The 27598-nt window shown below is 43.7% G+C and overlaps 1 protein-coding gene across 1 annotated transcript in view; it reads left to right on the top strand.

The window, feature by feature from the left end:
* TENM2 (teneurin transmembrane protein 2) overlaps positions 1–27598 on the top strand; it is a 497500-nt gene that overhangs the window by 305526 nt on the left and 164376 nt on the right. The window contains exons 10-12 of the mRNA XM_088838514.1: positions 15387–15581; positions 21463–21663; positions 23385–23570. Of these exons, the coding sequence (XP_088694640.1) occupies positions 15387–15581; positions 21463–21663; positions 23385–23570 (582 nt within the window). The remainder of the gene's footprint in view (positions 1–15386; positions 15582–21462; positions 21664–23384; positions 23571–27598) is intronic.

The following is a 27598-nucleotide window of genomic DNA, read 5'->3' as shown; positions in this document are numbered from 1 at the left end:
GATCAGGTGGTCTGGTATTCCCATCTCTTTCAGAATTTTCCACAGTTTATTGTGATCCACACAAAGGCTTTGGCATAGTCAATAAAGCAGAAATAGATGTTTTTCTGGAACTCTCTTGCTTTTTTGATGATCCAGTGGATGTTGGCAATTTGATCTCTGATGCCTCTGCCTTTTTTAAATCCAGCTTGAACATCTGGAAGCCCACGGTTCACAAATTGTTGAAGCCTGGCTTGGAGAATTTTGAGCATGACTTTACTAGCGTGTGAGATGAGAGGAACTGTGCGGTAGTTTCAGCATTCTTTGGCATTGCCTTTCTTTTGGATTGAATGAAAATTGACCTTTTCCAGTCCTGCGGCCAGTGCTGCATTTTCCAAACTTGCTGGCATATTGAGTGCAGCACTTTCACAGCATCATCTTTTAGGATTTGAAATAGCTCAACTGGAATTCCATCAGCTCCACTAGCTTTGTTCATGGTGATGCTTCCTAAGACCCGCTTGACTTCACATTCTGGGATGTCTGGGTGTACCCACTACCCAATCCCTCTTGGCCAAGTTCTAGCACTAAAGTCAAATCATTGTCATCATTGCTGACATGTATTGAGTTCTTATTGTGTGCAGCCACTGCACTAAACAACTGCATAATTAGCTCAGTGAATCATTAATTGTCCTATTTTATAGATGATTATCATTCCCTCTTACAGGCAAGGAAAATGAAGCAAAGAGCGGTTAAGTAACTTGCTCAAGATCACTGAGCTCATAAGTGGTATTGTCAGGATTCAAACCAAGCAATCTGGCCTGAACCCTTAACATTAGACCAGCCGTGAGATGGATTCACCGAAGATGTGAGTGTAGGAAGATGTGCTTTGCAGCTTGTGTAGCAGATATACACTGGGATTTGGATTGGAACCCCAGAAACCCTCACGAGAGGAAACTAGGATTTCCTAGGTAGAGAGTGGCAAAGCAGGTATTTGAAACTATACCCATTGTTGAATGTTACTTAACCTCTCTAAGCCTTTGTTGTTGAATCCATAATATGGGGGCAATAGCAATACTACCTGATGGATTGCTGTAAGGATTAAAAAATAAATGCATGTAAAACATGTAGAACCATGTTTGACACGTATCGAATGCTCCATAAATACTACCCAGCATTAATCTTCCCAAGCCTTGGAAATCACTGTTATCCATATTTTACAAGAGAAACAAAGACTCAGAGAAAGAAACTACTTGCCCAAGGTCACACTTCAGGCTAGATGTTGATGCATGTCTGGCTGACTTTGATCTTGTGACCCTAACTTGGTTTTCCTAACTTGGCGGAAAGATCTCCTAAATGGGGAGCAGTGACCCCTCACTTACTCCGAAAACCCTCACAGAAACTCAGCTATCTGGCTCTCCTGGCTGGCTTCATCCACTCAGCTGTTTCCCATCTCCCCATCAGTTGCTCCCCCAAGTGGACATCTGCACTCAGAAGGGGAATGACGAGCCCACCCCAGAATTGCTCCCCTCAGAGCATCTTTGCCAAGGAAGCCACTTTCCCCTTTCACAGCTGGCTCACCTGTCTCAGATGCCACCTGTCTTTCCTGGAACAAGCACAGATGTTCCTTTAGACCACCTGTCTTTCACACCTGTCTCCCTCTGCCACCCCACCTCCCTCCACAATCCCCTGTAATACAGACTAAAGGGGCCATGGCTGCTGCCCACAGGAGTCGTTCCACCGCCCAGTGCAGTTCAAGGCTGAATCCCACCTCTCCTTATTCCTGTCCTTGACCTGAGAAAATGTGCAGGAATTTCTTGGCGGCAAAGACCCAGGAGATGGGGCTTGATACCAGGCCCTTGGTTCAGGCTTTGCAGAAAGTGAGTGTCCACATTCAGCAAAGGCACCTTTGATAAAATAGTGTAAGAATCTCTGCCCATATTGAACATGAAGTGAATGCCAGGCCCTGTGCAGAGGGTTTAAACGGAATGATCTTGGGTCATCCCCACATCTGGCATCATCATCATTCCCATTTCACAGCTAAGGAAACTGAGACTCAGAGAAGCTAAGGTACTCGCCCAGGCGTGGCTTTAGAGCCCTACTCATCAGGATCACCTGTTAACTCACAGCTTGCTGAGTTCCCCCCAGAGTTTCTGATTCAGGAGGTTTGGGGTGCTAGCATCAGCCTGGGGAACCTGTTCAATAGCCAAACCTCTGGCCCCACTCCAGACCCTCTGAATCAGAATCTCACTGTCACAGCATCCCCAGATGACTTGGGCACACATCCAGATCTGAGTCTGGATGCCACTGCCCATGGACTGCTCAGATGGCCCAGAGAGCAAGAGCGGCAATATCACATTTACCTTCCACTCTTCCCAGCTTGCCAGGCAGGGGTGGAATATGCCTGCCGCCTCTGTTGGAAGCTGCAGTGCCCTTTCTTTGGTGCCCTCCTGCAGAGCCTTGCCTCCAGAACATGGGCACTCCTGCTGGTTCCCAGGTTGGTACATCACCAAACAGAAATCTCTCCACAGCACCCACCTCCGTCAGCCCTCCCCTGAGTCAAGTTACTTCTGAGGCTAAAAACTTTTTATTTCCTTTTAAACTACTAGATAGGCAGAGCAGTCCGAGAAAGCAGAGGGCCTAACCCTAGGGAAACCTGCTGTAGGAATGAGACATAAGAGGTGGGAACATACTCTGGTTTTAGAAAAAAAAACTTTCATATTGGGAGACAAACCAGTCTTTAGAGAGGAGGTCAGCTAGGATGGGTGATGGGAAAGAGTGTTTCCCCCTCTCTTGTCTCTTGTTTTTTTTTTGTTTGTTTGTGTTTGGCCATGGTGTGGTATGCAGAATCTTAGGCTCCCCAACCAAGGATCGAACCATGGCCCCCTGCCTTGGGAGTGTGGAATCTTTACCACTGGTCTGCCAAGGAATTCCCTCTTGTCTCTGTATGATGTGATAATCTGGAACAATTTTCTCCTAAAAAAATGATGATAAATCATACCTATAGATTTCTTACTATATGCCAGGCATTGTATATAGCACTTCACAGGCATTATCTCATTTCATCCTCTTAAAAACACCACTGGTTAGGTAATCCAGCAATTTAGTCCTATTTTAAAGATAAAGAAAATGAGGCTGAAAATAAGGTGTCTGGAGTCACAGGACTGGTAAACCCGAAGGGAAGTTTGAGCTGTCTAACTCACAGCCCAACACTCCTGGTGCTTTTCTATGTATCAGTGAATAAACAAGGCTTCATGTCTTGGGGAAGCGCCCATGCTTGCAGATAACAGGACACTAGTAATTTTCAAGCTCATCTCGATGCCTGAATCACAATAAGAATGAAAATTTCTTCAGTCTGGACTTGAGCTGCAAAAAAGCTTACTGTGTACTCTGAAAATTTTAAATATTCATTATGTAATTAATGCTGTTCGATCACACATATACACACACACACACACACACACACAGAAAAAGACATTTTTTAAGAAAAGCTTAAGCCCTTATCGATTGAGAACTTTTATAACTCTCAAAATGGAGGCATCCCCATATCTCTACAGGTATTTTAAATGAATTGAATTAATCATAGGCTTAAAAGTCTCTTGCGATCTTCGTTAACTTCCCTGGGTTTAATTAAAACATCTGTGCACTTTTAATTTATCGATTCATCCAACTCATATGTCATGTTTTTAACACACCCCAGCATGCTCTGCATCATTTTTAACCCGATTTCCACTTAACTAAAGCAATTAAATTCACCCCGGATTAATTAAAGCATCCATACTTTCGTGCTTAAGTCAGCGTGTGCTGCTTTCCCCACATGGCTCCTGAATGTCAGAGATCTGACACACCTGATGAGTTTTTCGTCCTTCTGGAAATTCTTCCCTGAATCGCTTCCTTGCTTATTAATGTGCCATTTGACAGAATGGGAATGAGGAAGTGGGTGCGCCTGAACTTTGGCCCTCTGAGCCGGAGGCTGTGTCAGAAGCATCCTTCACATGCCTGTCTTCACAGGGGCTGCTGGATATTGCCCCTGACACTGAGGCCAACTAAACTATCTGAGTAATCCAGGCAGGAAGGTGGAGGGCGGCTCCGGTCAGAGACTATCATCGTGAGAAGAGTGGCCGATCATGTTTCCTTTTATACTTTTGTCATGGCTCGTTAGTTCTGCTTTCCATCCTCCTCACTCTTCCTACAAAAACAGTCCTTTCTTGTCCCACCCATTTCATAGGGAGGGAAAACTGAGGCACCAAGGTCAACAGGCTTCTCAGTTGGGCATGGTGAGCCAGGGAGCTATCCAGATAGGAGCAGATGAGCCCCCTGGAAGCTAGTTTGAACGTCTGCGCCCCATCCACTGTGACGTAACCCGTTTCCCCTCAGCTGTGGCAGCATTGGAGATTATGTATTTTAGATTTAAAAAAAATTTTTATTGAGTGTTGTATTAATTTCTGCTGTACAGCAAAGGAATTCAGTTATATGTATATACATTCTTCTTTTATATTCTTTTCCATTATGGTTTATCATAGGATATTGAGTATAGTTTCTCTGTGCTATATAGTAGGACCTTGTTTTTAATCCATTCTACATATAAAAGTTATAGATTTCTTTAATCTGATAAGTCAAAGATTATTTCTCATTTTTATCTATGCTTATTTAATTGCTGGTGAAGTTGAGAACTTTTCATACTTTCATTGGCAATTTTATTTATTTTTTCATTGCTCTGAGTCTTTGTAGCTGTTCCTGGGCTTTCTCTGGTTGTGAAGAGTTGGGGCTACTCTTCACTGCGGTACACGGGCCCCTCATCATGGTGGCTTCTTTTATTGTGGAGCACAGGCTCTTGGCACAAGGGCTTCAGGAGTTGCAGCACGCAGATTCAGTAGTTGCAGTTCCTGGGCTCTAGAGCACACACTCAGTAGTCACTGCCCAGAGGCTTCGTTGCTCTGTGGCTTGTGAGATCTTCCTGGAGCAGGGATCAAACCTGTATCAGCTACATTAGCAGGTGGATTCTTAGCCACTGCACCACTGGAGAAATCCTTATTGGCAGTTTCTGTTTATATTTATCTGTCCTTTGCCCAGGTTTTCACTTGTTTGTCTCTTTTTATTGATTTGTAAGAGTTCTTTTTGTATTTCATATGTCAAGCTTTATTCTGTAAAATGTTAGAAAATATATTTCCCCAGTGTTTCCTCAGTTGTCTTGTTATTCAGTTGCTCAGTCATGTCCAACTCTTTGCAACCCCATGGACTGCAGCACACCAGGCTTCCCTGTCCTTCATCATCTCCCAGAGCCTGCTCAAACTCATGTCGATTGAATCGGTGATTCCATCTAACCATCTCATCGTCTGTTGCCCTCTTCTCCTCCTGCCCTCAGTCTTTCCCAGATTCAGGGTCTTTTCCAGTGAGTCAGCTCTTCACATCAGATGGACAAAGTATTGGAGTTTCAGCATCAGCACCAGTCCTTCCAATGAATATTTGGGGTTGATTCACTTTAGGATTGACTGATTTGATCTCCTTGCAGTCCAAGGGACTCTCAAGAGTCTTCTCCAACACCACAGTTCAAAAGCATCAATTCTTTGGCGCTTAGCTTTCTTTATAGTCCAACTCTCACATCCATACATGACAAATGAAAGAACCATAGCTTTGACTAGATGGACCTTTGCTGGCCAAGTGATGTCTCTGCTTTTTAATACACTGTCTAGGTTTACTATAGCTTTTTTCCCAAGGAGAAACAGTCTTCTAATTTCATGACTACAGTCACCATCTGTGGTGATTTTGGAGCCCCAGAAAATAGTCACTGGTTCCATTGTTTCCCCATCTGTTTGCCGTGAAGTGATTGAACCGGATGCCATGACCTTAGTTTTTTGAATGTTGAGTTTTAAGCCAGGTTTTTCACTCTCCTCTTTCACCTTTGTCAAGAGGCTCTTTAATTCCTCTTCGCTTTCTGCCATAGGGTGGTATTATTGGCATATCTGAAGTTATTGATATTCCTCCCAGCAATCTTGATTCCAGCTTGTGCTTCATCCAGCCCAGAATTCTGCATGATGTACTCTGCATGTAAGTTAAATAAGCAGGGTGACAATATACAGCCTTGATGTACTCCTTTCCCGACTTGGAACTAGTCCATTGTTCCTTATCTGATTCTATCACTTCTTGATCTCCATACAAGTTTCTCAGGAGACATCTCTTTAAGAATTTTCCACAGTTTGTTGTGATCCACATACTCAAAGGCTTTAGTGTAGTCAGTGAAACAGAAATAGATGTTTTTCTGGTTTTTCTGGAATTTTCTTGCTTTTTCTATGATCCAACGGATATTGGCAGTTTGATCTCTGGTTCCTCTGCCTTTTCTAAACCCAGCTTGTACATCTGGAAGTTCTCAGTTCGTGTATTGTTGAAGCCTAACTCAAAGGATTTTGAGCATTACCTTGCTAGCATGTGACATGAGCACAATTGTGTGTTAGTTTGAACATTTTTTGGCATTACCTTTCTTTGAGATTGGAATGAAACCTGACCTTTTCCAGTCCTGTGGCCATTGCTGAGTTTTCCAAATTTGCTGGCATATTGAGTGCAGCACTTTCACAGCATCATCTTTTAGGATTTGAATAGCTCAGCTGGAATTCCATCACTTCCACTAGGTTTGTTCATAGTGTTGTTTCCTAAGGCCCACTTGACTTCACACTCCAGAATGTCTGGTTCTAGATGAGTGGCCAAATCATCGTGGTTATCTGGGTCATTAAGACCTTTTTCGTATAGTTCTTCTGTGTATTCTTGCCACCTCTTCTTAATCTCCTCTGCTCCTGTTAGGTCGATACTATTCCTGTCCTTTACTATGCCCATCTTTGCATAAAATGTTCCCTTGGTATCTCCAATTTTCTTAAAGAGATCTCTAGTTGTTCCCATCTATTGTTTCCCTCTATTTCTTTGCATTGTTCACTTAAGAAGGCTTTCTTATCTCTTCTCGCTATTCTTTGGAACTCTGCACTCATATCAGTGTACTTTTCTCAAAGTTAACCTTCTTGGTCTCTTGAATTTATCTTTTTTATATATCTCATTCACAAGAAAATAAAATTAGTCTTTAGTATTTTTTCAAATACTGTGTAGATTTTTTTTTTCTTATTTGGATCTTTAATCTATATCAAATTTATGGTGTGTAATAGAGGACAGACTTTCAGTTCAGTTCAGTCGCTCAGTCGTGTCTGACTCTCCGCAACCCCATGAATCACAGCACGCCAGGCCTCCCTGTCCATCACCAACTCCCGAAGTTCACTCAAACTCATGTCCACAGAGTCGGTGATGCCATCCTGCCATCTCATTCTCGGTCGTCCCCTTCTCCTCCCGCCCCCAACCTTTCCCAGCATCAGAGTCTTTTCCAGTGAGTCAACTCGTCGCATGAGGTGGCCAAAGTATTGCAGTTTCAGCTTTAGCATCAGTCCTTCCAATGAACACCCAGGATTGATCTCCTTTAGAATGGACTGGTTGGATCTCCTTGCAGTCCAAGGGACTCTCAAGAGTCTTCCAGCACCACAGTTCAAAAGCATCAATTCTTCGGCGCTCAGCTTTCTTCACAGTCCAACTCTCACATCCATACATGACCACGGGAAAAACCATAGCCTTGACTAGATGGACCTTTGTTGGCAAAGTAATGTCTCTGCTTTTTAATACACTATCTAGGTTGGTCATAACTTTCCTTCCAAGGAGTAAGGGTCTTTTAATTTCATGGCTGCAATCAGCATCTGCAGTGATTTTGGAGCCCCCCCAAAAAAAATAAAGTCTGACACTCTTTCCACTGTTTCCCCTTCTATTTCCCATGAAGTGATGGGACCAGATGCCATGATCTTCCTTTTCTGAATGTTGAGCTTCAAGCCAACCTTTTCACTCTCCTCTTTCACTTTCATCAAGAGGCTTTTGAGTTCCTCTTCACTTTCTGCCATAAGGGTGGTGTCATCTGCATATCTGAGGTTATTAATATTTCTCCCGGCAATCTTGATTCCAGCTTGTGCTTCCTCCAGTCCAGTGTTTCTCATGATGTACTTTGCATGTAAGTTAAATAAGCAGGGTGACAATATACAGCCTTGACGCACTCCTTTTCCTATTTGGAACCAGTCTGTTGTTCCATGTCCAGTTCTAACTGTTGCTTCCTGACCTGCATACAGGTTCCTCAAGAGGCAGGTCAGGTGGTCTGGTATTCCCATCTCTTTCAGAATTTTCCACAGTTTATTGTGATCCACACAGTCAAAGGCTTTGGCATAGTCAGTGAAGCAGAAATACATGCTCTTCTGGAACTCTCTTGCTTTCTCCATGATCCAGCAGATGTTGGCAATTTGATCTCTGGTGCCTCTGCCTTTTCTAAAACCTGCTTGAACATCTGGGAGTTCACGGTTCACATATTGCTGAAGCCTGGCTTGGAGAATTTTGAGCACGACTTTACTAGCGTGTGAGATGAGTGCAATTGTGCGGCAGTTTGAGCATTCTTTGGCATTGCCTTTCTTTGGGATTGGAATGAAGACTGACCTTTTCCAGTCCTGTGGCCACTGCTGCATTTTCCAAATTTGCTGGCATATTGAGTGCAGCACTTTCACAGCATCATCTTTCAAGATTTGAAATAGCTGAACTGAAATTCCATCACCTCCACTAGCTTTGTTCTTAGTGATGCTTTCTAAGGCCCACTTGACTTCACATTCCAAGATGTCTGGCTCTAGGTCAGTGATCATGTTATCGTGACTATCTTGGTCGTGAAGATCTTTTTTGTACAGTTCTTCTGTGTGACTTTATTGACTATCAAATAGATTGTCACCTGCAAGAGCCCAGAAATAATGGAAACTTGCCTTTCCTGACTTCAGCTCAGCACCAAACTATGTCCACAATCCCTAAAGACAATGAGACACCTCTTTTGGTTTCAGTGACACTGAACTTTGTCTCCCCTCCATGACCCAAAATATTAATATTGTATCCTTAATTGCTTCAGAAGACTCGAGGCGTCTTTATTTCTCTATCCTTTTTTCCTACCACCTAAGCCAGCTACTCGCATATATTAGGTTCTTCATAAGTGTTTATCGACTATCTGGGATGTGAGGCAACCAGTCATTAGTACAATTTTGACAGTTTTTCATAGTACTAGGTTCAAGTATTCTCCAGTCTCTTTCCCAGAGAAATTTTCAATCAGATTTCAAATCACTTTTAAAAGACACATTATTTGTTTTTTCAAATTTAAGTCTAGTTGTTTTACCATGTTGTGTTAATTTCTGCTGTACAACAGAGTGACTCATTTATGCATTGTTTTTCACGTTCTTTTCCACTGTGGTTTATCATAGGATATTGAATACAGATACATGTGCTATACGGTAGGACCTTGGTGCTTATCCATTCTGCATATAATAATCTGCAACTGCTGGTCCCAAGCTCCCAGTCCTTCCTTTCCCCACCCACCCCCTTGGCAACCACAAGTCTGTTTCTGATTTGTAAGTAAGTTTATTTATATTGTATTTTAGACTGCACATATAAGTGATATCATGTGGTATTTGTCTTTCTCTTTGTGACTTACTTCACTAAGTAATCTCTAGGTCCATCCATGCTGCTGTGAATGGCATTATTCCATTCTTTTTTATGACTGAGTAGTGTTCTATTGTATATATGTCCATCTTCTTTATCCATTCATCTATTGATGGACATTTAGGTTGTCTTCATGTCTTGACTCTAGTAAATAGTGCTAGCGCTGCTATGAACATTGGGGTACGTGTACCTTTCCAAATTGTAGTTTTGTCTGGATATATGCTCAGGAACGGAATTGCAGAATCATATGGCTACCCTGTTTTTAAAAAGACGCTTCATTTGAAAATACCTCCAACATCTAGCCCAACCCACAAATGCCTTGTCAAGATGCGGCATGTTCCCTGTGTGTCTGGCTGACTGGTCCTCATCAATCCCCTCTGCCTTCTCTCCAGCTGCTCCCTGTACTGCAAGCTCCAAAGAAATGGCACCCATTTCACTTAAAGCAGCAGACGTGAGTGACTTGTCCTGTTACTTCCCAATGAGTAAATAACATGGATAATTCATTTCATCCTTTACAGAGAACTTTAGGGCAGCGAGGGGAAAGCTCCAGCTTGATCACTAAAATGAGTTTTACACCATTTAGGTGAATCTAAATTGTGTCATAATTTTGTCATCAGCCTCTAACTTGTCAGTCATTAGTGGCAGCGGTAATTTATTTTTCTTCTGCACGTCTTAGAGCTTCCATTTACTAGGTTTACTAAAACAGGAATAGCCACTTTGTGCAAAGTTTTAATTAATTTTAAATAGAAGCTTGGATATACAGTACTGTGCTCCTTTAAAGCCTTAGGAAGAGGGAAGAGAGACAGGGACGGAAAAGTTTCCACTGTGATTCCAGAACCACCTCCCACCCACAACCAGGGGAAGAACAAGATGAGATCTTTCTGTCAGTATTATTTGGAGTGGTGGTGGTGGTATGTGTGCCTTTGAGACCTGGGAGTCAGTTTGGTCACTCAGTTTGGAATGTCACAAGGGAACATCTGTTAATTTATGCACCAGGTGTCAGCTACTGTTTTGAGTCTTCAAAGATCTTCGCACACATATTGTTCCCAGCGACTAAAAGAGACAGTTTTTTTATGGGGAGTGTGGGTCTCAGAGGAGTCCAATAATCTTGTCAAAATCCCACAGCTGGTAAGTGATGGGTCAAGATTTGAACCCACGTCTTTCTGGCAGCAAAACCCTTGTTCTTTCCACTTAACTGTTCCATATCACTTGCAGGCAGGTGGAGTCAGAAATATTTGTCCTATCAGTTCAGTTCAGTTCAGTTCAGTCACTCAGTCCTGTCCGACTCTTTGCGACCCCATGAATCACAGCACACCAGGCCTCCCTGTCCATCACCAACTCCCAGAGTTCACTCAAACTCATGTGCATCGAGTCGGTGATGCCATCCAGCCATCTCATTTTCTGTCGTCCCCATCTCCTCCTGCCCCCAATCCTTCCCAGCATCAGAGTCTTTTCCAATGAGTCAACTCGTCACATGAGGTGGCCAAAGTATTGGAGTTTCAGCTTATTTGTCCTATAACTTGCTATAAAAAAAAATCTTGTAGAATTAATGATAGTATAACTAGTAAGAAAAGTTGCTATGCAGAAGGAGGACCCTACTTCATGTGCAGCCTTCCAGGTGAGGATCGGGCTGAGCCTTACATACTGTGATGCTCTGGGTTGAGTTATGTCTGAGGATGAGTCAGTTACCCTAATGGAAGGAGTTCTCTCTGATGCAGGTCAATAGTGGCTACCAGAGGGGGCTCATCTGATATTTGCACTCTGTCCTATGGCAAATGGGTTTTTAGAGAGCTTTACACTTCTTTAGCTTTCCCTCTACTTTTTTTTTTTATGTGACATCAGTGGAGCCTGTCAAGTGTCCTGCTTTCTGGAGAACATCACAGTGTTTTACATTTTTTTCCCACCCTCCCGGTGAGCATGCAGCAAACATATTGACGGAAGGCTGCATTTAGAATGTAGAGAACTCTCTGACCTGACTATTCTCCCCCCTTTTTTTTTCCCTGAGAAATGTAAGTAGGTCACATTTTAAACCAGGCACCTGGTTTTAAATAAAATCCATGCTTACATTTTAGAGAATCCAATATTTTTTCACCACCTTAGAGTTTTTGCAGAGGAGAAACTGTTTCAATAAAAGAAAATAATCCTAACTTAATTTTTCAATTGATAAAGACAATAATTTTTTCCTTTCTCTTCTTACCCTCTTCTGCCTTTGGGGCGGAAGGAATGTCCAATGAAACCCATTGGTGGTGATTTAATGGAACTTTCTCTGCCATCAGAACTAGTCTAACATATAACCCTCGGGTCAGAAACAGCCCTTGGAGGCTTATCCCACTAGTTTCGCATGCTTCTCACTCTTTTCCCTCTCGAGTGTGCGTGGGTGGCAGGGGGTAAGAAATGGTGCTTATTCAAGTCTTCCCACCAGGAGATATCTTCAGTGTCACCTAGATCAGAAAGGACAAGTGAGTTTTCTCTTGTCCACCTGCTCCCAAGTCCCAGTCAGGGCGCCACCTTGAAGGTTTTCAGGCTTTTTCTAGACTCAGGGGAGCAAAATGCTTTGATCTGTCTATTCTGAGGTGCAGGAAGGGAGAATAGTGGCTCGTGGACACTTAATGGCCATCCCTGACCTAGTGCTTAGCATGAGTGTATCATGGGACACTGACATGGAACCAATGTACTTTGTCCTGAAAACCCTCTGCAAACTTTGAGAAAGCTCATAATTTCTCATACTTGTTCATATTAACACAGTCTCTAATTTTGAATCTTGGGTTCCCTGGTTTAAAACTCTTCCCTCTACCCTCTCTCAGACAATCAGACAGGTAGCAGCTGATGTTAGGTAGGGACTGATGTTGAAGCTGAAACTCCAATACTTTGGCCACCTGATGCAAAGAGATGACTCATTTGAAAAGACCCTGATGCTGGGAAAGATTGAGGGCAGGAGGAGAAGGGGACGACAGAGGATGAGATGGTTAGGTGGCATCACCAACTCAATGGACATGGGTTTGGGTGGACTCTGGGAGTTGGTGATGGACAGGGAGGCCTGGCGTGCTGTGGTTCATAGGCTTGCAAAGAGTCAGACACAACTAAGTGACTGAACTGAACTGAGCAACTCTATGAGTCTCTCCACTCTTGAAAATAGAAGGCAATTCTCTATTAAATTTAGAGAGATTTTATCTAAATTTAACATGTAACTTTGATGTTCTCACTTTTGAACTCATTCTTCTTTTCTGGTATTAGTAGAGTCATAAGGATAAGAATTCTACTAGAAATGGTCATTTTTTTCACCTATTCTGCTATAAAGCGTTTGTTGGGCAGGGGAGGAACTAGCCCCCCCATCATATGTCAACAGTTGAGATGTTTTTGTTTCATGTCAGTTTACAATTAAGGTCAATTACCATCAACACACCCTTCCCCAGACAAAGGCATTGTATGTACAACGTGATGTCCACTCTAGAAATTGTTCTTTCCACACCTTTCATAAATGGCCATGTAGTGCTTCCCCACACCCCCACCACTTGGGAATCTCTGAATGAATCAAGAACATAATAGAAATATTTACTCAGTCAAGCCAACATTGATGAATGTAGCACTAGAAGGAAATCAACAATGATAACCATAATCTTGTCCTTTAGTGGTTTACTATATCTTTGGGAAACTAAACACTCACAGAAGGAGAATGAATTACTATAAAAAATAAACAGCATGACAACAAAAGGGGATTGATAAGGTGGGTGGGGCCATGATTATGGAGTGATCTCATTAGATATGGAATCATGTCAGGGGATGGGGAGACCATTCCAGTTGTACACACATGTGTGACTGTAGAATTCTTGGAACCACTGCATTACAATTTGCAGATAAACCAGAAATCACTAAAAATACCTCTGTAGGTCATTTCTGAGGAGAAGGCAATGGCAACCCACTCCGGTACTCTTGCCTGGAAAATCCCATGGACAGAGGAGCCTGGTAGGCTGCCGTCTATGGGGTCTCACAGAGTCGGACACAACTGACGCAACTTAGCAGCAGTAGCAGGTCATTTCTGAAGGTCTCTGAATGCCTGTTCCATAACCTGGAACAGTGTCTTCATTTTAGGCTCACACTAAAAGCCAGGTTCTTCTAAGAGATTCTTGTCCACAGTAGCAGAAATAATGATATGGTCATCGGATTAAATTCACCCATTCCTGCCCATTTTAGTTCACTGATTCCTAAGATGTTGATACATTCACTCTTGCCATCTCCTGCTTGACCACATCCAGTTTACCTTGATTCATAGACCTAACATTCCAAGTTCCTATGCAATATTGTTCTTTATGGCATTGGACTTTACTTTTAGCACCAGGCACATGCACAGCTGAGCGTCATTTCCACTTTGGCCCAGCATCTTCATTCTTTTTGGAGCCATTAGTAATTGCCCTCCACTCTTCCCCAGTAGCATATTGCACACCTTCTGACCTGGGGGCCTCATCTTCTGGTGTCATATCTTTTTGCCTTTTATACTATTCGTGGGGTTCTTGCAGCAAGAATACTGGAGTGGTTTGCCATTCCCTCCTCCAGAAGGCGAAAGAAGAAGGGGGAGGCAAAGAATGAGATGTCAGATAGTGTTACCAGTTCAATGGACATGAATTTGAGCAAACTCCGGGAGATAGTGAAGGACAGGGAAGCCTGGCGTGCTGCAGTCCACGGGGTCACAAAGAGTCAGACACGGCTTAGTGACTGAACGACAGAAGGCAGGTTGGAAATTCAGATTCTTTACAAACTGATCCCGAAGTGAAAAGCCCAAAGCCTGAAGGTGACCACTAAAATCCCACTCTTAATGACCTCCAAAGGGACAGTATCAGCATAATTGAGACCAAACTGGTGAGAATTGTTGGTAATTCATACCAGGCCATCCCCTGTGATTGTCAGCCTTCTTGCTCTCAACAGATGAAAGAGGGTCCCTGCTGATAAGAACTGCTAGAGATTTCATGTCTTTAGTCGGCCCTCCCTGTCTTTTTTTTTTTTTTTAAGCCAGCCATCTTTCCTCTTTATTGTTTATCACACATCACCCTTTGGGGAAGGCACAGTTATTTCTTTGTGATCTAGATAAGGAAAGTGAAGCATAGAGAGGTGGTGTCTCAACACTGGCCCATCCTTTTCCTTCTTAATGAGCATAAACTTACCAGGAATAGAAGTTGACTAATCTGAAGGTAAAATATTCAGCAAAATGGGTTCTGATCCCCATTACCAGCAACAGTAACAAGACTTGCTTGTCCTTGAGGCTTAGTTAAGGGCACAGCTTAAGAGGTGAGGCAGCCTGATTTCCCATGGGGCCCCCTACTGTTGAGTTTTGTGATTTCAGCAAAGTTCTTTCCCCAGTCGGAGCTTCACCTGTAAAATGGGATTGTGATTCTAACTCCACCTCACTGGGTGATAATGACAATTCAGCATTAAATTGTACCTAAAGCATCTTATGCCATGTCCAGAGAATAATGGGCATACGGTTAATGGTAACTGCTTTTATTAGTAGCATTTTAAAATTGATTTTTATTGGAGTATAGTTGACTTACAGTGTTCTATTTGTTTCTGCTGTACAGCAAAGTGAATCAGTTATACATATGTCCACTCATGTTTAGATTTTTCTCCCATTGTAGATCATTACACAGAGTATTGAGTAGAGTCTCCTGTGCTATACGGCAGGTTCTTATTAGTGATCATTAGTAGCATTTCTGTGGTGGTGGTGATTGTTTATTTGAAAATTGCTCTGCCACGTCTGTGGCCCAAGTCCCCAGCCCAGAGCAGTACAAGCAGAGCTGAGATGCCCAGCGGGCTCTGCCTTCGTAGACTGACAGCCCTTCAGGCTCTGGACCCCCTGACCTGGTGCTCTTCGCTCTTTGCAGCCGCCTGCCCCGTGCTATGCAGCGGGAACGGACAGTACTCTAAAGGGACATGCCAGTGCTACAGCGGCTGGAAAGGTGCGGAGTGCGACGTGCCCTTGAATCAGTGCATCGATCCTTCCTGCGGGGGCCACGGCTCCTGCATTGACGGCAACTGCGTCTGCTCAGCCGGCTACAAGGGCGAGCACTGTGAGGAAGGTAAGCCCGCGGGCTGGGCTGGCGTCTGCAGTTCTGGACCTATGCTGATGAGCCTAGTCCTGGCTCCCTGTTTTGCAAAGGAAGGAAACATTTTACATTTCAAACCACTCAGCTTTGATGGACTTCTTAAACTGTAGAACTTGAGAGAGTGAGCTTAAGGGTGGCTCTGAAAGGCGTGGTCTGTTTTCCTCTCCTTTATGATAATTAGCTCCTTTTCTCTCCTTTGTTTTTCTGTCTTCTCTCTCCCTCTACTTCCTCCGCTTCCTGCTCTTTCTTTTCCTTTCCCTTCCCCTCCACTCCTCTTTTTTTCTGCTTTATTTAAAGCCCTCTACATTGAGAATCGTGCTATGCAGTAAGAACAAACAAGAATCCTTAATTCTCTTCCCTTCCCCAAAGCTTTAAAAATAAAAAAATAAAAAAACTATTCCTGGTAATCTCAGATCCATATATGTCTGTGTAAATATTTCTGCAAAAATTCATATCCATAAAAGACAGTCAGGCTTGAGAGACGATAGGTACCCATATCGTTTAGAGACACCATGTAGAGCAAACGATCCTGGTTACCTGCAGTCACAGAGACAAGAGAGAGGGTGTGCCGTGAGGAAGCTGGGGTTTGATGAGTCCTGAGGAGCTCACTCTATGCTTTGAAGTGGCCTCTAGCACATGGTGGGGGGAGAGGGGGAATCAGAGGATGTAATCAGCTAAATCCAGTTTGAAGGAACATGATCAGAGACCAGGCTTAGCGACTGAAAGAGGGAGGTTTGGGGGAGAAAGTGAGGAATACAGGGAAAGAGCACCCCTCTGGAGGTGTTCAGAAACAAGCTCTAAGCCGTCCTAGTTACTCCAGTTGGTGCTTCTAAAAGTCCTTTGGTAACCAAGTGTTGGGACCTGTATGCAGTGGAGCTCAGCCAAGCTGCCTGTCAGCCCTCCCCTCTGTGTTTGCCCTTCCAGACTGTGGGCTCTAGTTGCTCACCTGTTGCATCTTCCCATATAAAGAATCAACCCCCATTGGTAGGAAGGTAAAAAACCCTTCTTCTCAGAACCTCACCCACTCCTCAGCCTTTGCATTGGAAGTCTTCAGCATCTTTCCACTCAGTCCATCTCCCAGTGACATGTCCCCATGCAACCCAAATGGCTCTTCCCTTCCCATCCTCCCAGTGGAAAAAATCAGCATCCACTCGCCCAACAAGCTAAGAGGAGGAGTGAAGCCCACTGCCTACCCCATAGGAAACAGCTTGAGATGACCACCCAGGGTGTCTCCCTGGAAAAGAGCCTTGAATGTCAGACACCCATGTTCTCTCTCAGCTTCTCGCTGCCAGGCTGATTAAGAATGGACCTCAGATGCCACAAGGTTCTTAGATGCAAGTGGATCTGTTCTCTCATCCTGTTATTTTACAGATCTCTGGGTTTTTGTACAAACTCATCAACCATTATAGCCCTCACTACAGAGGAATGACAATGGCTTACCCTTAGAAGCACATACAAAAGCTCCCCTTGTAACATCTCCCATTTCATGGTTTTTAGAACTATTTCCACAAGGTTCCGCTTCCATGACAATATTCTTCTAAGATTTTCCAATACGTCAGTGCTAGTCCCCTTCATGGGACCCAGAAGTGTAACCCCCCACCCCCAGGTCATCACTTACTCAACTCTCTCTTTATTTTTTCTTCTATTATAAAAAGTAAGCTTCCTCCCTCTGTCTGCATCATAAAACCAAATTGGGAGTTTGGATGGAGGAAGTGCTGATTTAATAAAAAGGTCAAAGTTCTTAAAGATAAATGGACTGCAGGAGGCAAAGCTTCATTTTGTGAAAACATGGGAGAGGCCAATAATATGACAAAAAAGGTTAAAACGACCTTTTACATACATCATTTGGCAAGAGGATAGTGATAGAACCATGGCATTGCCCATCTTAGAATTTTTTCTGTCCAGGAAGGCTTGTGTATATCTGTATGAGTGGAATTTCAAGTAATTTCTCAACATTCTCACTGTCCCAACTGGTCTTATTTAAATGTTTGGAATTTAACATCCAACAAAACAAGGAAATCACGTGGATCATTATGAAAGGATGAAGTTTCCTCTATTGATTTCTGCTACCCCAAAAGAATGAACCGAAATGATTCATATGCTGTTTCAAAACAGGAAATGGAATCAGAAAGCCTGTATCAGCACTTTTTCTTCCATTTAGCTTTTTTTTTCTTTGATATTCATCATAGTCATAACGTTCAAACAATTTACCTGAAATGGCCATGGCAATGAAATCAATAGCTGCCATCCTCTGTTTTTGCTGCCTAAACATTGTTGTACTATTAACAAATTTGCACAAGAAAATGAAAGGACAGATTCGTGAGGTTTCACTCAATGATATCTGGGGGAGTGGGAAGGTGACGAGAGAGAAATTGACATATTAGTTTAAGTCAGCCATGTTTTCATGTCAGTTTCATGGTTGAGTCATTTTTCAATGACATTTAACTTCATAAATGTAATTCATGGTTCTTCAGGGGTTTATAGTACATATTGTTTGTAAAACTCCTTGACCTCCTTTTTTATCCTTAGGGATAAAAATTGCATTCACAATCCTTTTTTGTCAAACCTACAGAGGGCCCAAGACTAAATGAGTTCTAATGATTTCAGCTGCCAAGGGGCTGGTGGTATAAGGCACATGGTACTTATCTGGTAAAGGCCACTGTCCCCCTTTTAAGTATAACACTGTTTCTATTTATAAAACTTTGTAAAATGCCACCCTCCCTCCTGCCTGCTGAAGACTCTAAGGACGTGACCAGAAGACCACCTTATGAAATTGGAACCAAATTTAAAATTAATAGTGAAACTGTGCCCCTTAAAGTATGAATTTAGTTATTCAATCGGCTGCTGTAATTATGTAGCACAAAGGGCATATTTACTGGTCTCAGTGACCAGAGAAAGGGTTATCTCCCATTTCTAGATACAACAAATGGTTCTTTTGATGACATTCCACTCCAAGGCTAATAAATCTCAGTGGATTTTCCTACTTCCTTCACGCTGTAACTCAGGATAGAGCAGAGAAAGCTAATTTAAATCTGGAAGAAAAGTGCCATTTTTTTTCTTTCCTTTTTTTTTTTTTTTTTTGGTATATTACTTTTTTGTCATTCTTTTAAGAAAATGATTATATTACAGTTTCTTCAGTTTTTTGAAAGCTCCTAGCTCTTGGCACCTCACCAAACATTTTAAGTGGCTAATTATAGATGAGAGTCATTACTGAGGTGCAAAGCACGTGAGGTATTTTCATGTACTTGTTGCTTTCTCTATGTCCGAAATGAGGACAGAACTTTGGGGTTTTCTTTTATGAAAAGAATATGGACAAGATTGATGCTTAACGAGTGAGTTCATACTTTGAAGATTCCAAATTACACTACGTTCTTCCCCAAAGAAAGACGTGGTTAGCACACTTCTGTCCTTGTCCATTAGTCCTTCACACTGGAAATTTGTCTTGTTAACAATAATGCTTGTGGCAAAGTCTGCCGTTCATCCTCTCAGATGTGTACTGAGCAGATGTGTACTCCCTTGACTGGGCCAGGCATGAGACGTCAAGGGCATCGCACAGCCTCTCTGTGAATGTCTTCCATGTGTTGGAATCTTTCACTTCATTTACAGCCAGACGTGCTCCACCCGACTGAATGGAGCAAATTAGAAAGTATCGGAAAGTATCGATATCATCAGAAGTAATAAAAGTCCCCGAGAGAAAGAAGGTCCAAATGGGATCCTAAGAAACATCTCTTAACACTGAAAATTCTTACTTTTTACCTGAAGGGAGAGGTACTCTTTGGAAGCTTCATGGAATGTCATGAATTCAGTTAAATCCAAGTTCCTCGAGTCTGATGTCCCCCAGAATGAAGCAGTTTGGATGATCTAAATCATGCCATATTTGGAGCTGATGTACCATCAGTTTTAAAATAACACCATTACTTTGTATATCATAAGAAAGAAAAAGAGCTGCTACACTACAAAAAGCTGGAACCCCATCTGAATGTCATGGTGAGCTATTTAGAGGACAAAAACCTTATTTCAGTCTTGGCATTGGGAAAAGAGAGAAATCAAAATCTTCTCTGAGAATCTGAACTACAAGATGGCACACATTCATACAAGGGACTGAATTACACCATCAGCGTGGCCCAAAAAACCTCAAGAAAAGGGTTTACGTGATCTCAAGCTGGCTGTGCCCCCAGATGATGGCAGAAGCAATTGATTTAACCTATGCCAATAGACCTGATTTCCAAGCTGTTAAAATGCACGAAATGTATGTCTTAGTCAAGTAAGATTATAAGACACCCTCCCCCCATTGCCATGATCCACATGGCAACATCTAAGCCTCATGCGAGATCACTGTTTGCCACTCAAACCCCACAGTGTGCAGTGTTCTTTCCTCCAAATGCCACTGCATCATTTTCTCGGAATACCTAAGGAAGCTGGTCTTCCTTTGAAAAGCTGTGTTTACCTACCTGTAAGCTAAGTGGAAGGGGGGAGGAGGGCTTCCCTGAGGGCTTCCCTGGTGCCTCAGACAGTAAAGAATCTGTCTACGATACGGGGTTCTTGGGTCGGGAAGATCCGCTGGAGATGGGAATGGCTACCCATGCCAATATTCTTGCCTGGAGAATCCCACGGAGAGAGGAGCATGAAGGGCTACAGTTCATGGGGTTGCAAAGAGTCAGACATGACTGAGTGACTAACACTTGCACTTGACAAGCTAGATATCCTAGTTTGGGGCCACATTCTCATACAAAAAGTCCTGTCCTTGAGAACTGACCTTTGCGTCTCATTCCTCTCCTCACTCCGAGTTGATTCCAGAGTAATAATCTTCAGGTTACTACTGGGTGTATATCCACTCTGATTACTGAGATAGCCAAGCAGTCAGACCATGAAACTGGTCAGAACAATAGTGACCAGAATCTGACCATTAATTTGTCTGATTAACGGTCTGTGGAAAGGTCAGTGACACAGCCAGAGACTGACCCATCCAGTCCACTCATGACTATGTGTAGGAAGATTACCCCTTTGGGGTCATTTCCATACCCAGTTTCACTCTCTCTGGGCTTCCCTAGTAGTTCAGACAGTAAAGACTCTGCCTTTACATGCAGGAGACCCAGGATCGTTCCCTGGGTTGGAAAGATCCCCTGGAGAAGGAAATGGCAACCCACTCCATTATTCTTGCCTGGAGAATCCCATGGACAGAGAAGCCTGGCAAGTCCATGGGGTCGCAGAGTCGGACACAACCGAGCGACTACCACTTTCACGTCTTCCTTCCTGTACATTTACACTTCTTGAGTAGATATGTGCTCAGAGTGAACACTAATTTTAGACTTGTCCTAAGTGAAACTTAATTAGGAAAGTGACTCATGCATGAGTCTCACTGGTTTTCTTTTTCAACTTTTGATACCTTCTGAAGTTAAGCATTAGTGAAGTTAAACTGAGCCTCTCTACTTTTCTTTCCAATAGTGAGTGATGATTGGGTTTGGTGATACATGTAAAGGTATCACCAGCATTCATGGTCCAGTCTCAGAAGCCCCGATGTGATTCAGTTAAGATACTATTACTTATAACCTTACAAAGCTCTCAAAGTTGGATGATACAACTCTGTATTCAGTTCCTCTAGTTCTGCTTGAGAAATCCCCCTTTTTCCTTTACATTCTCTTCAAGTTTAAGATGCAGTGTTTTAACAAATCAAAAATCTTTAATTCTGTATGGGTCTTCTTCAAAGGGCCACATAACTATTACTGGAGCTGCTCCATTTTCTTGCAGGTGGATAGGAATTGGTGAACCACTGGTCCGTTCAGCTCTCAACTGGTGTTTCGTGTCCCCTCCCCCATGAGTGATCAGTACTTTTCCCCTCTTTTTTTTTTTTCAGTTGATTGCTTGGATCCTACGTGCTCCAGCCATGGGGTCTGTGTAAATGGAGAATGCCTTTGCAGCCCTGGCTGGGGTGGTCTCAACTGTGAGTTGGCGAGGGTCCAGTGCCCAGACCAGTGTAGTGGGCACGGCACGTACCTCCCAGATACTGGCCTCTGCAGCTGCGATCCCAACTGGATGGGTCCCGACTGCTCCGTCGGTAAGTCAAGAAGTTTCCTCCTCACTTCCCCCAATGCTCACACCCTGTGTTCCTTCTAAGAGTCCACACAGATGGGGTTCAACTCTTTGTACTTAGCTCGGGAGGGAGGGACTTTAGTCAATTGCATAGTACCTCTCTTATTCTGTTCTCAGCTCTGAAGTCTTTGATCCTTGAGAAACATAAAAACAAATCCCACATAGGTTCTTGTGCCTTGTTGGTTTCATCACCACAAATGGATGAGGGGCCCGGGAGGGACACTTCCATTTGCATTAGAGCTTTCTTATGTACACTCCCTAAAGGTACTAGAAAACAAAACAGAACAATTCAGTCTCAGACGAACTGAATGGAATGTCCTATAAAACAGAAAAGAGGCTCCCTCGGGGTCCTGGGTGAACATGTTATAGAGCTCTGCAATACTCTAGTGACAGGAAAATAATGAAGTTGCACCATACACTTTATTTTCCTAAAATTAAGAGTACGTGTCTTCTCTCCCGAGTGACCTTAAAATGGAACGGTTCAACAGTTCAGGCCAGTGCCCACCTCTCCAAGAACGGTTCCATTCACACTGACAGCACCTATCCAAGCAAGCCATCATCTTTCCGCCCCCTTCCTGTGGGTAGTGAGACAGCTGTCAGATTGCCATGGCAATCAGAAAGGGAACCTATGTGAAGCTTTGCTACAATGGGAAAGAAGTGAATATTTCATTCCAGAAGGAAAAAAATAAAAAGGAAGATTCCATTAAATGGGCTATTTTGTGTGTCTTCTCAGCCTACTTGTCTCTGGCTTCAATTCTGAGACTAGTGGCCCAGGCCAAGTGCTACAGAGGATGGGGAGGGTGGGGCAGCCCTAGATCCAAGGCCCAGCTGTGCAGCCGACTTTCTGTGTGACTCGGAGTGAGTCACTGAACCTCCTAGTGTGGCTTCCCCTCCCTGGGCCTGATGAGCCACGCCTCCCTCCGTAGTCTGTTGTAAGGATGAGTGTCTGGCACGTGCTTGTCCTCGAGTGAGAGGTCTGGAACGCCAGAGAGTGCATATCTGTCTGTCTGTCTCCTCCCCAACCACCAAAGACTTTGAGCTCCTTTGAGAAAGAAGCTGTGTAAATGCAGCACAGTTAGAGCGGTCCCGATGGCCACCACGATGCCAATCTGGGTGATAGCTGCGTCTGCCGTCCTCCTGTGTGGATGGAGCTGCTGTGGGGCCCCAACTGACTTTGGGGCAAGGCAGGCTCTCAGCAGGGAAAGACATCCCAGCTGGCCAGGGAGTCAGGCTCCATGGGTATCTTTTCAGGTGGGCATCTCCCAGGGAGCTTTGCCAAACCAGATGGGCAGTGTCTGACCTCTTCCTGGGATGGTGTCCCACCCCAGAACCGTGGTCCTCACACTTCAGCATGCATCAGAAACACTTGGAGGACATAGTAAAAGAGATTTCTGAGTCTCACTCCCTGCGTTTCTAAGCCAGGAGGACCAACCAAGGCATAAGAAGTTGCATCTCTACATAGTTCCCAAGTGATGGTTGATACAGCCAGTCCAGGGGTCTACCTCTGAGAACACTGCTCTAGAAACTACTTAACCATGAATGAACCGGCCAGTGGTGAGACAGGCCGCCCAAGATGACGTGGGCCTTGGGCCGGTTCCAGGGACCCGGGCCATGTTTGTGGTCTGGCCTCCCATGGAGGGTTTCACCGGAGGTGGTGTTGAGCTGTAATCATTGTTTTTCTTCCAGAAGTGTGCTCAGTAGACTGTGGCACTCACGGCGTCTGCATCGGGGGAGCCTGCCGCTGTGAAGAGGGCTGGACAGGCGCAGCTTGCGACCAGCGCGTCTGCCACCCCCGCTGCATTGAGCACGGGACCTGTAAAGATGGCAAATGTGAATGCCGAGAGGGCTGGAATGGTGAACACTGCACCATTGGTAGGCAAACGGCAGGCACCGAAACAGGCACATATTGCTTTATTTTCATAAATCGTAGATCTATAGTGATGGTTGTGCGTTGCAACTGGCTGTTCCCTCAGGGATACAATGCTTCCTGCTGCCTCTCAAATCTCCCCGGGGCATAGGGAAGGGAAAAGCATGGTCCCGATTGGAAAAGATTTTCCCTGCTTCCCAGAATTCCAGATTGGGAGGAAAGGGACCAGATTAGATAAGAAAACCCATCCAAATTACTGAGAGAGAAATGCACATGCATGGGAAATTGTCAGGACCTGGAGGTTTTAAGTACCCCATGTAACTGCGGTCTGCGGGTCTCCCCCTTCTGAATATCCTCCCAGCTGGTTGGATCGCTGGATCCTTGCTTGGTGGCAGCAATGGAACTCACTTCTTTTAGATCAGGTTGGATGCAGGCTGGACTCCCAGGTTACCTGGGTAACCAGGTACCAGTTATGATAAGTTTGAGCATCCTCTTGCTGTCCCAAGACAAAGGCTTTGCCTTTGGGCTCCTGCCTACCACCATCATCATCGATAAATGTCTCCTCCTGTGACCCCATTTCATTCTCACTCAGCCACATCTCTATATAAGCTTCATGACCGAGAACATGTCTCTACGGGTCATTTTCTTTGTTAAGAAGTAGTAGTTCTCAAGTTTCTTCCATTTTGGTTTCTTTTTTGTCATTATTGTAGTTTGGGGTAGGACAAAACTGGATTTGTTATACCAGTTATCCCTTTAATTGAGAAGATGGGAGTGATTGCCCTCTGGATTTCCACATCTCTTAGACAGCTGGGATTAGCATTTTTTTTTGTTTGCATTTGTTATTTAATTAAGTCAGATATAGGGTTGATTTCATGCCAAGTCTGGCTGAAGCCACTGACTGGCATGGACACTCTCAGAGAAGTTTCCATCTGAACTACTAACTTGGTCTCTTGAACTTACCTTTGATTCTAGCCATTGAGTTGGGGGCCCTCCCATCTGCCCTAACCTCAAGACCCCAGGCACCGGGAGTAAAAGGCAGGATTAGGAGCTGGTCCAGGGCTGACTCATGAGAGCAGACTCAGTTTCCCATGCTGTTCATTTGGGTGGTCAAGCAGAGAAAAAGTGCTCTTTGCATTTGGTTTCCCCTAATTCCATCTAATTGGGCATCAGAGCGGGCAGCATGCCTATCCAGGCCATGACCGTAGCACTGGGACCCTGCCGGGACAGTCTGTTGGCAGTGAATTGTTTTTGCAATCTCTCAATGATGCTCCAGATCCCATGCCCCCCTCCCCCCCTGCAGCTGCTTTCATTTACAGTTCCCTGCAGAGTCTGGGGGAAAATTCAGAAGGCTCTCAAGGGAAGGATGTGTACAGCCCATTATCCAGACAGTTTAAAATCATTACCAATAGCTCCTGCTCTTTAGGGTTGCTCCTCTTGAAATACTTTTGCATGCTTGGTGTGATGTAAATACAGACTCTCCCCCCATACCTCCACTGACCTCAGTCTTCCTCCCCAAAAGAGCTCTTGCCAACCAATAACCTTTAGGTGGAAAATCCCACTTTCTCTCAGTTCACACACTCCGACCTCAACCTCCCCTTTTCCCCCTACCCCCCATCTGCCAAGGGTTTAGCATCCCACAGAGATGCCTGCTGGCCCTCTCCATCCTACAACCCATCTCTGCTCTGGGAAGAGCTCACAGTGCTGATGGATTAGAGCAAAGCTTGGAAAACTCTAGGCTGAAGGGGGCCAAATCCAGCCTGCTGCCTGTTTTTCTGTGACTTACAAGCTAAGAATAGTTGTCACATATTTTTAAGGGTTGAAAGAAAAATATTTCCTGACACATGGCAATTATATGAAACTTCAATTTCAGTGTCCATTACACAACATGTTTGTTGAGGGCAGCCCCACCCATGAGTTCAATGTATTGTCAGCTTCTGCACCACTCCTTGGCCTTGAGTGACTGCAGCATGGTCCGCGAAGCCCTTTGTTGTCTGGTGCAAAAATATACTGGAAAAAAACTGGCCCACCCCTGAATTGGAGAGTTGCACCAGTCTGGGTAGAGAGAGGAGAAAAGAGAAGAGGGTCAACAACTCACTTTAGGGAAAGGACACCAAATGTGATTTGAAGGACATCAGGGTCCAAGAGAAATGGAAAGGTCCAGATGTCACAGAGAGCAAGGAGAGAGAAAACAACTGTGTCAAGGAAATGTCTCTGTGGTCTTTGAAAATGAGATGGGAAGATGGTAACTTGAATCTCATAGAAGATGGTGAGGATGTAGCTGGCAACAGAGCACAGGAGATGATTCTAGCTAGCCCTTTGGGTGAGATGAATTAGAGAAAGGTGTTTTTGCTACTTGAAGCGTTTGGTTCAAGTTTCACATCACCATGAACTCTTGAGAGACAGAGAAAGGTGCAAATTTATATGCCAAGTAAAGCTCCCCCAGTGAAGCTAGTGACATCCCAGGAAGGTTTCTCCTTGAGAATTATGATCTTGCGTGACTTCATGAGCTTGTACTACTTAAGTTATAAAGGTCTTTATCACCAGTGTCTGTCCTTGTAAGAAATTAGGGCTGTATGGTTTTCTTAGTAGGATCCGTGCCATCTCCTCATAGATTTATTAATATGTTCACTGGGGCTTTGCTCAAAAAAAGCCAAGCACACCTTGGTTTGGTGAGATTTGCTATTCAAAATCTAGAGGTGTTCGTACACACGTAATTGCACCTTTTGCTTTTCAACCTCTGCCCCCAGAGCTGTTTCATGGAGTTTTAGTCTTTTATTTTGAGCAGACACTCCTGTCAATTCACTTTAAGTAAATGCCACAATTTACAAGCCCAGAATCAGTCCTCCTCCTCAGGGATACTGACAGTCAGAAAGGAAAGCAAGGCTTTTTGGTTCCTCTCAAGCAGAGACTCAAATGCTGTGTTTTGAAAATAGAAAATAAATCAGAATGAAACAGCACCTAGTCTACCAAAAAGGCATTGGCAGGTTTGGGGTAAGACAAAGCAGTGGGTGCTTAGAGTTGGGGTACTTTGGGTTGTCTGTGGTTTGTTTTCAAAAGGCCATGGTGCAACGGTTTTCTTAGGGTCATTGCAAATAGTCAGCTAAATAATGCACGTCAGTCCCTGTGTATCACGTGTATTTTACTGAAGGAAGCAAGAAGATAGATGCTGGGCTTGGGGAGGGGCAAGGATGAGAATAAAAGCACAGCCTCTACAACTCAGTCAAGTAGAATCACCAGAATCTATCCATAGTTGCTCAAATGCATTTCTAGAATTTTTCAACCCAATTATATTTGGATATTTAATACATATCACTGAAAATTTAAATACAAGGTATCACATTTCAGCATTAACTGGTAGAGCTAGCTTAACCAATCCTAGGCTGGATTCTACCAAGCAATGAACTCACTTTGTCTCTAACAAGTTAAAAACAGAGAATGGCTAAAATCTACAGAATTGCATTGATGAAAAATAGGTACTGAATCCAGATCAACTGCAATTCCTGTATATCTTTGAAATATATTAGCAGTATTTGAATAGATGGCAGTTTACGCATATGAATAAACCGGAAAGCACATTGTGTGGTGAGAATAGTTTCATTCTTTAAGCATAATCCTAAAATGGGTTGTTTTTCCTGTCACCTGCCACCCCTCCCCTGCCTGCCTCTTATTAATACAGAAGATTTAACCTCAGAAGTCCATTCAAAATCTATAACACCAGGGCATAAAGGAACCTATGTGTGCTAGAATAGAGTCAGATACACATCTCTTATAAAGAAATAGAGTAAATGTTAACATGTTTTGCAAACAGAATAGTGAGGCAAAATACAGGGAGAGACCAATGTCCTTATTACCGGAGATTGCAAGAGAAAAGCAAAATGCTAATTGAAGATAGTCACTATTATCTCTTGAATGTCAGCTTTCCAGATCCCCACTCTAAATAATACAAGCTAACACATGCACAGAATAAACCCGTCGACACTAGGCTCCAACCCTAGGTGAACTCCTTGATATCTGGGTAGCAAGCGATGTCTGT

The sequence above is a fragment of the Moschus berezovskii genome, chromosome 8 (assembly GCF_049115385.1).
Source record: "Moschus berezovskii isolate FMDL1 chromosome 8, NW_MosBer_1.0, whole genome shotgun sequence".
Classification (NCBI taxonomy): Eukaryota; Metazoa; Chordata; class Mammalia; order Artiodactyla; family Moschidae; genus Moschus; species Moschus berezovskii.
This window is presented reverse-complemented; position numbering and strand designations above follow the sequence as displayed.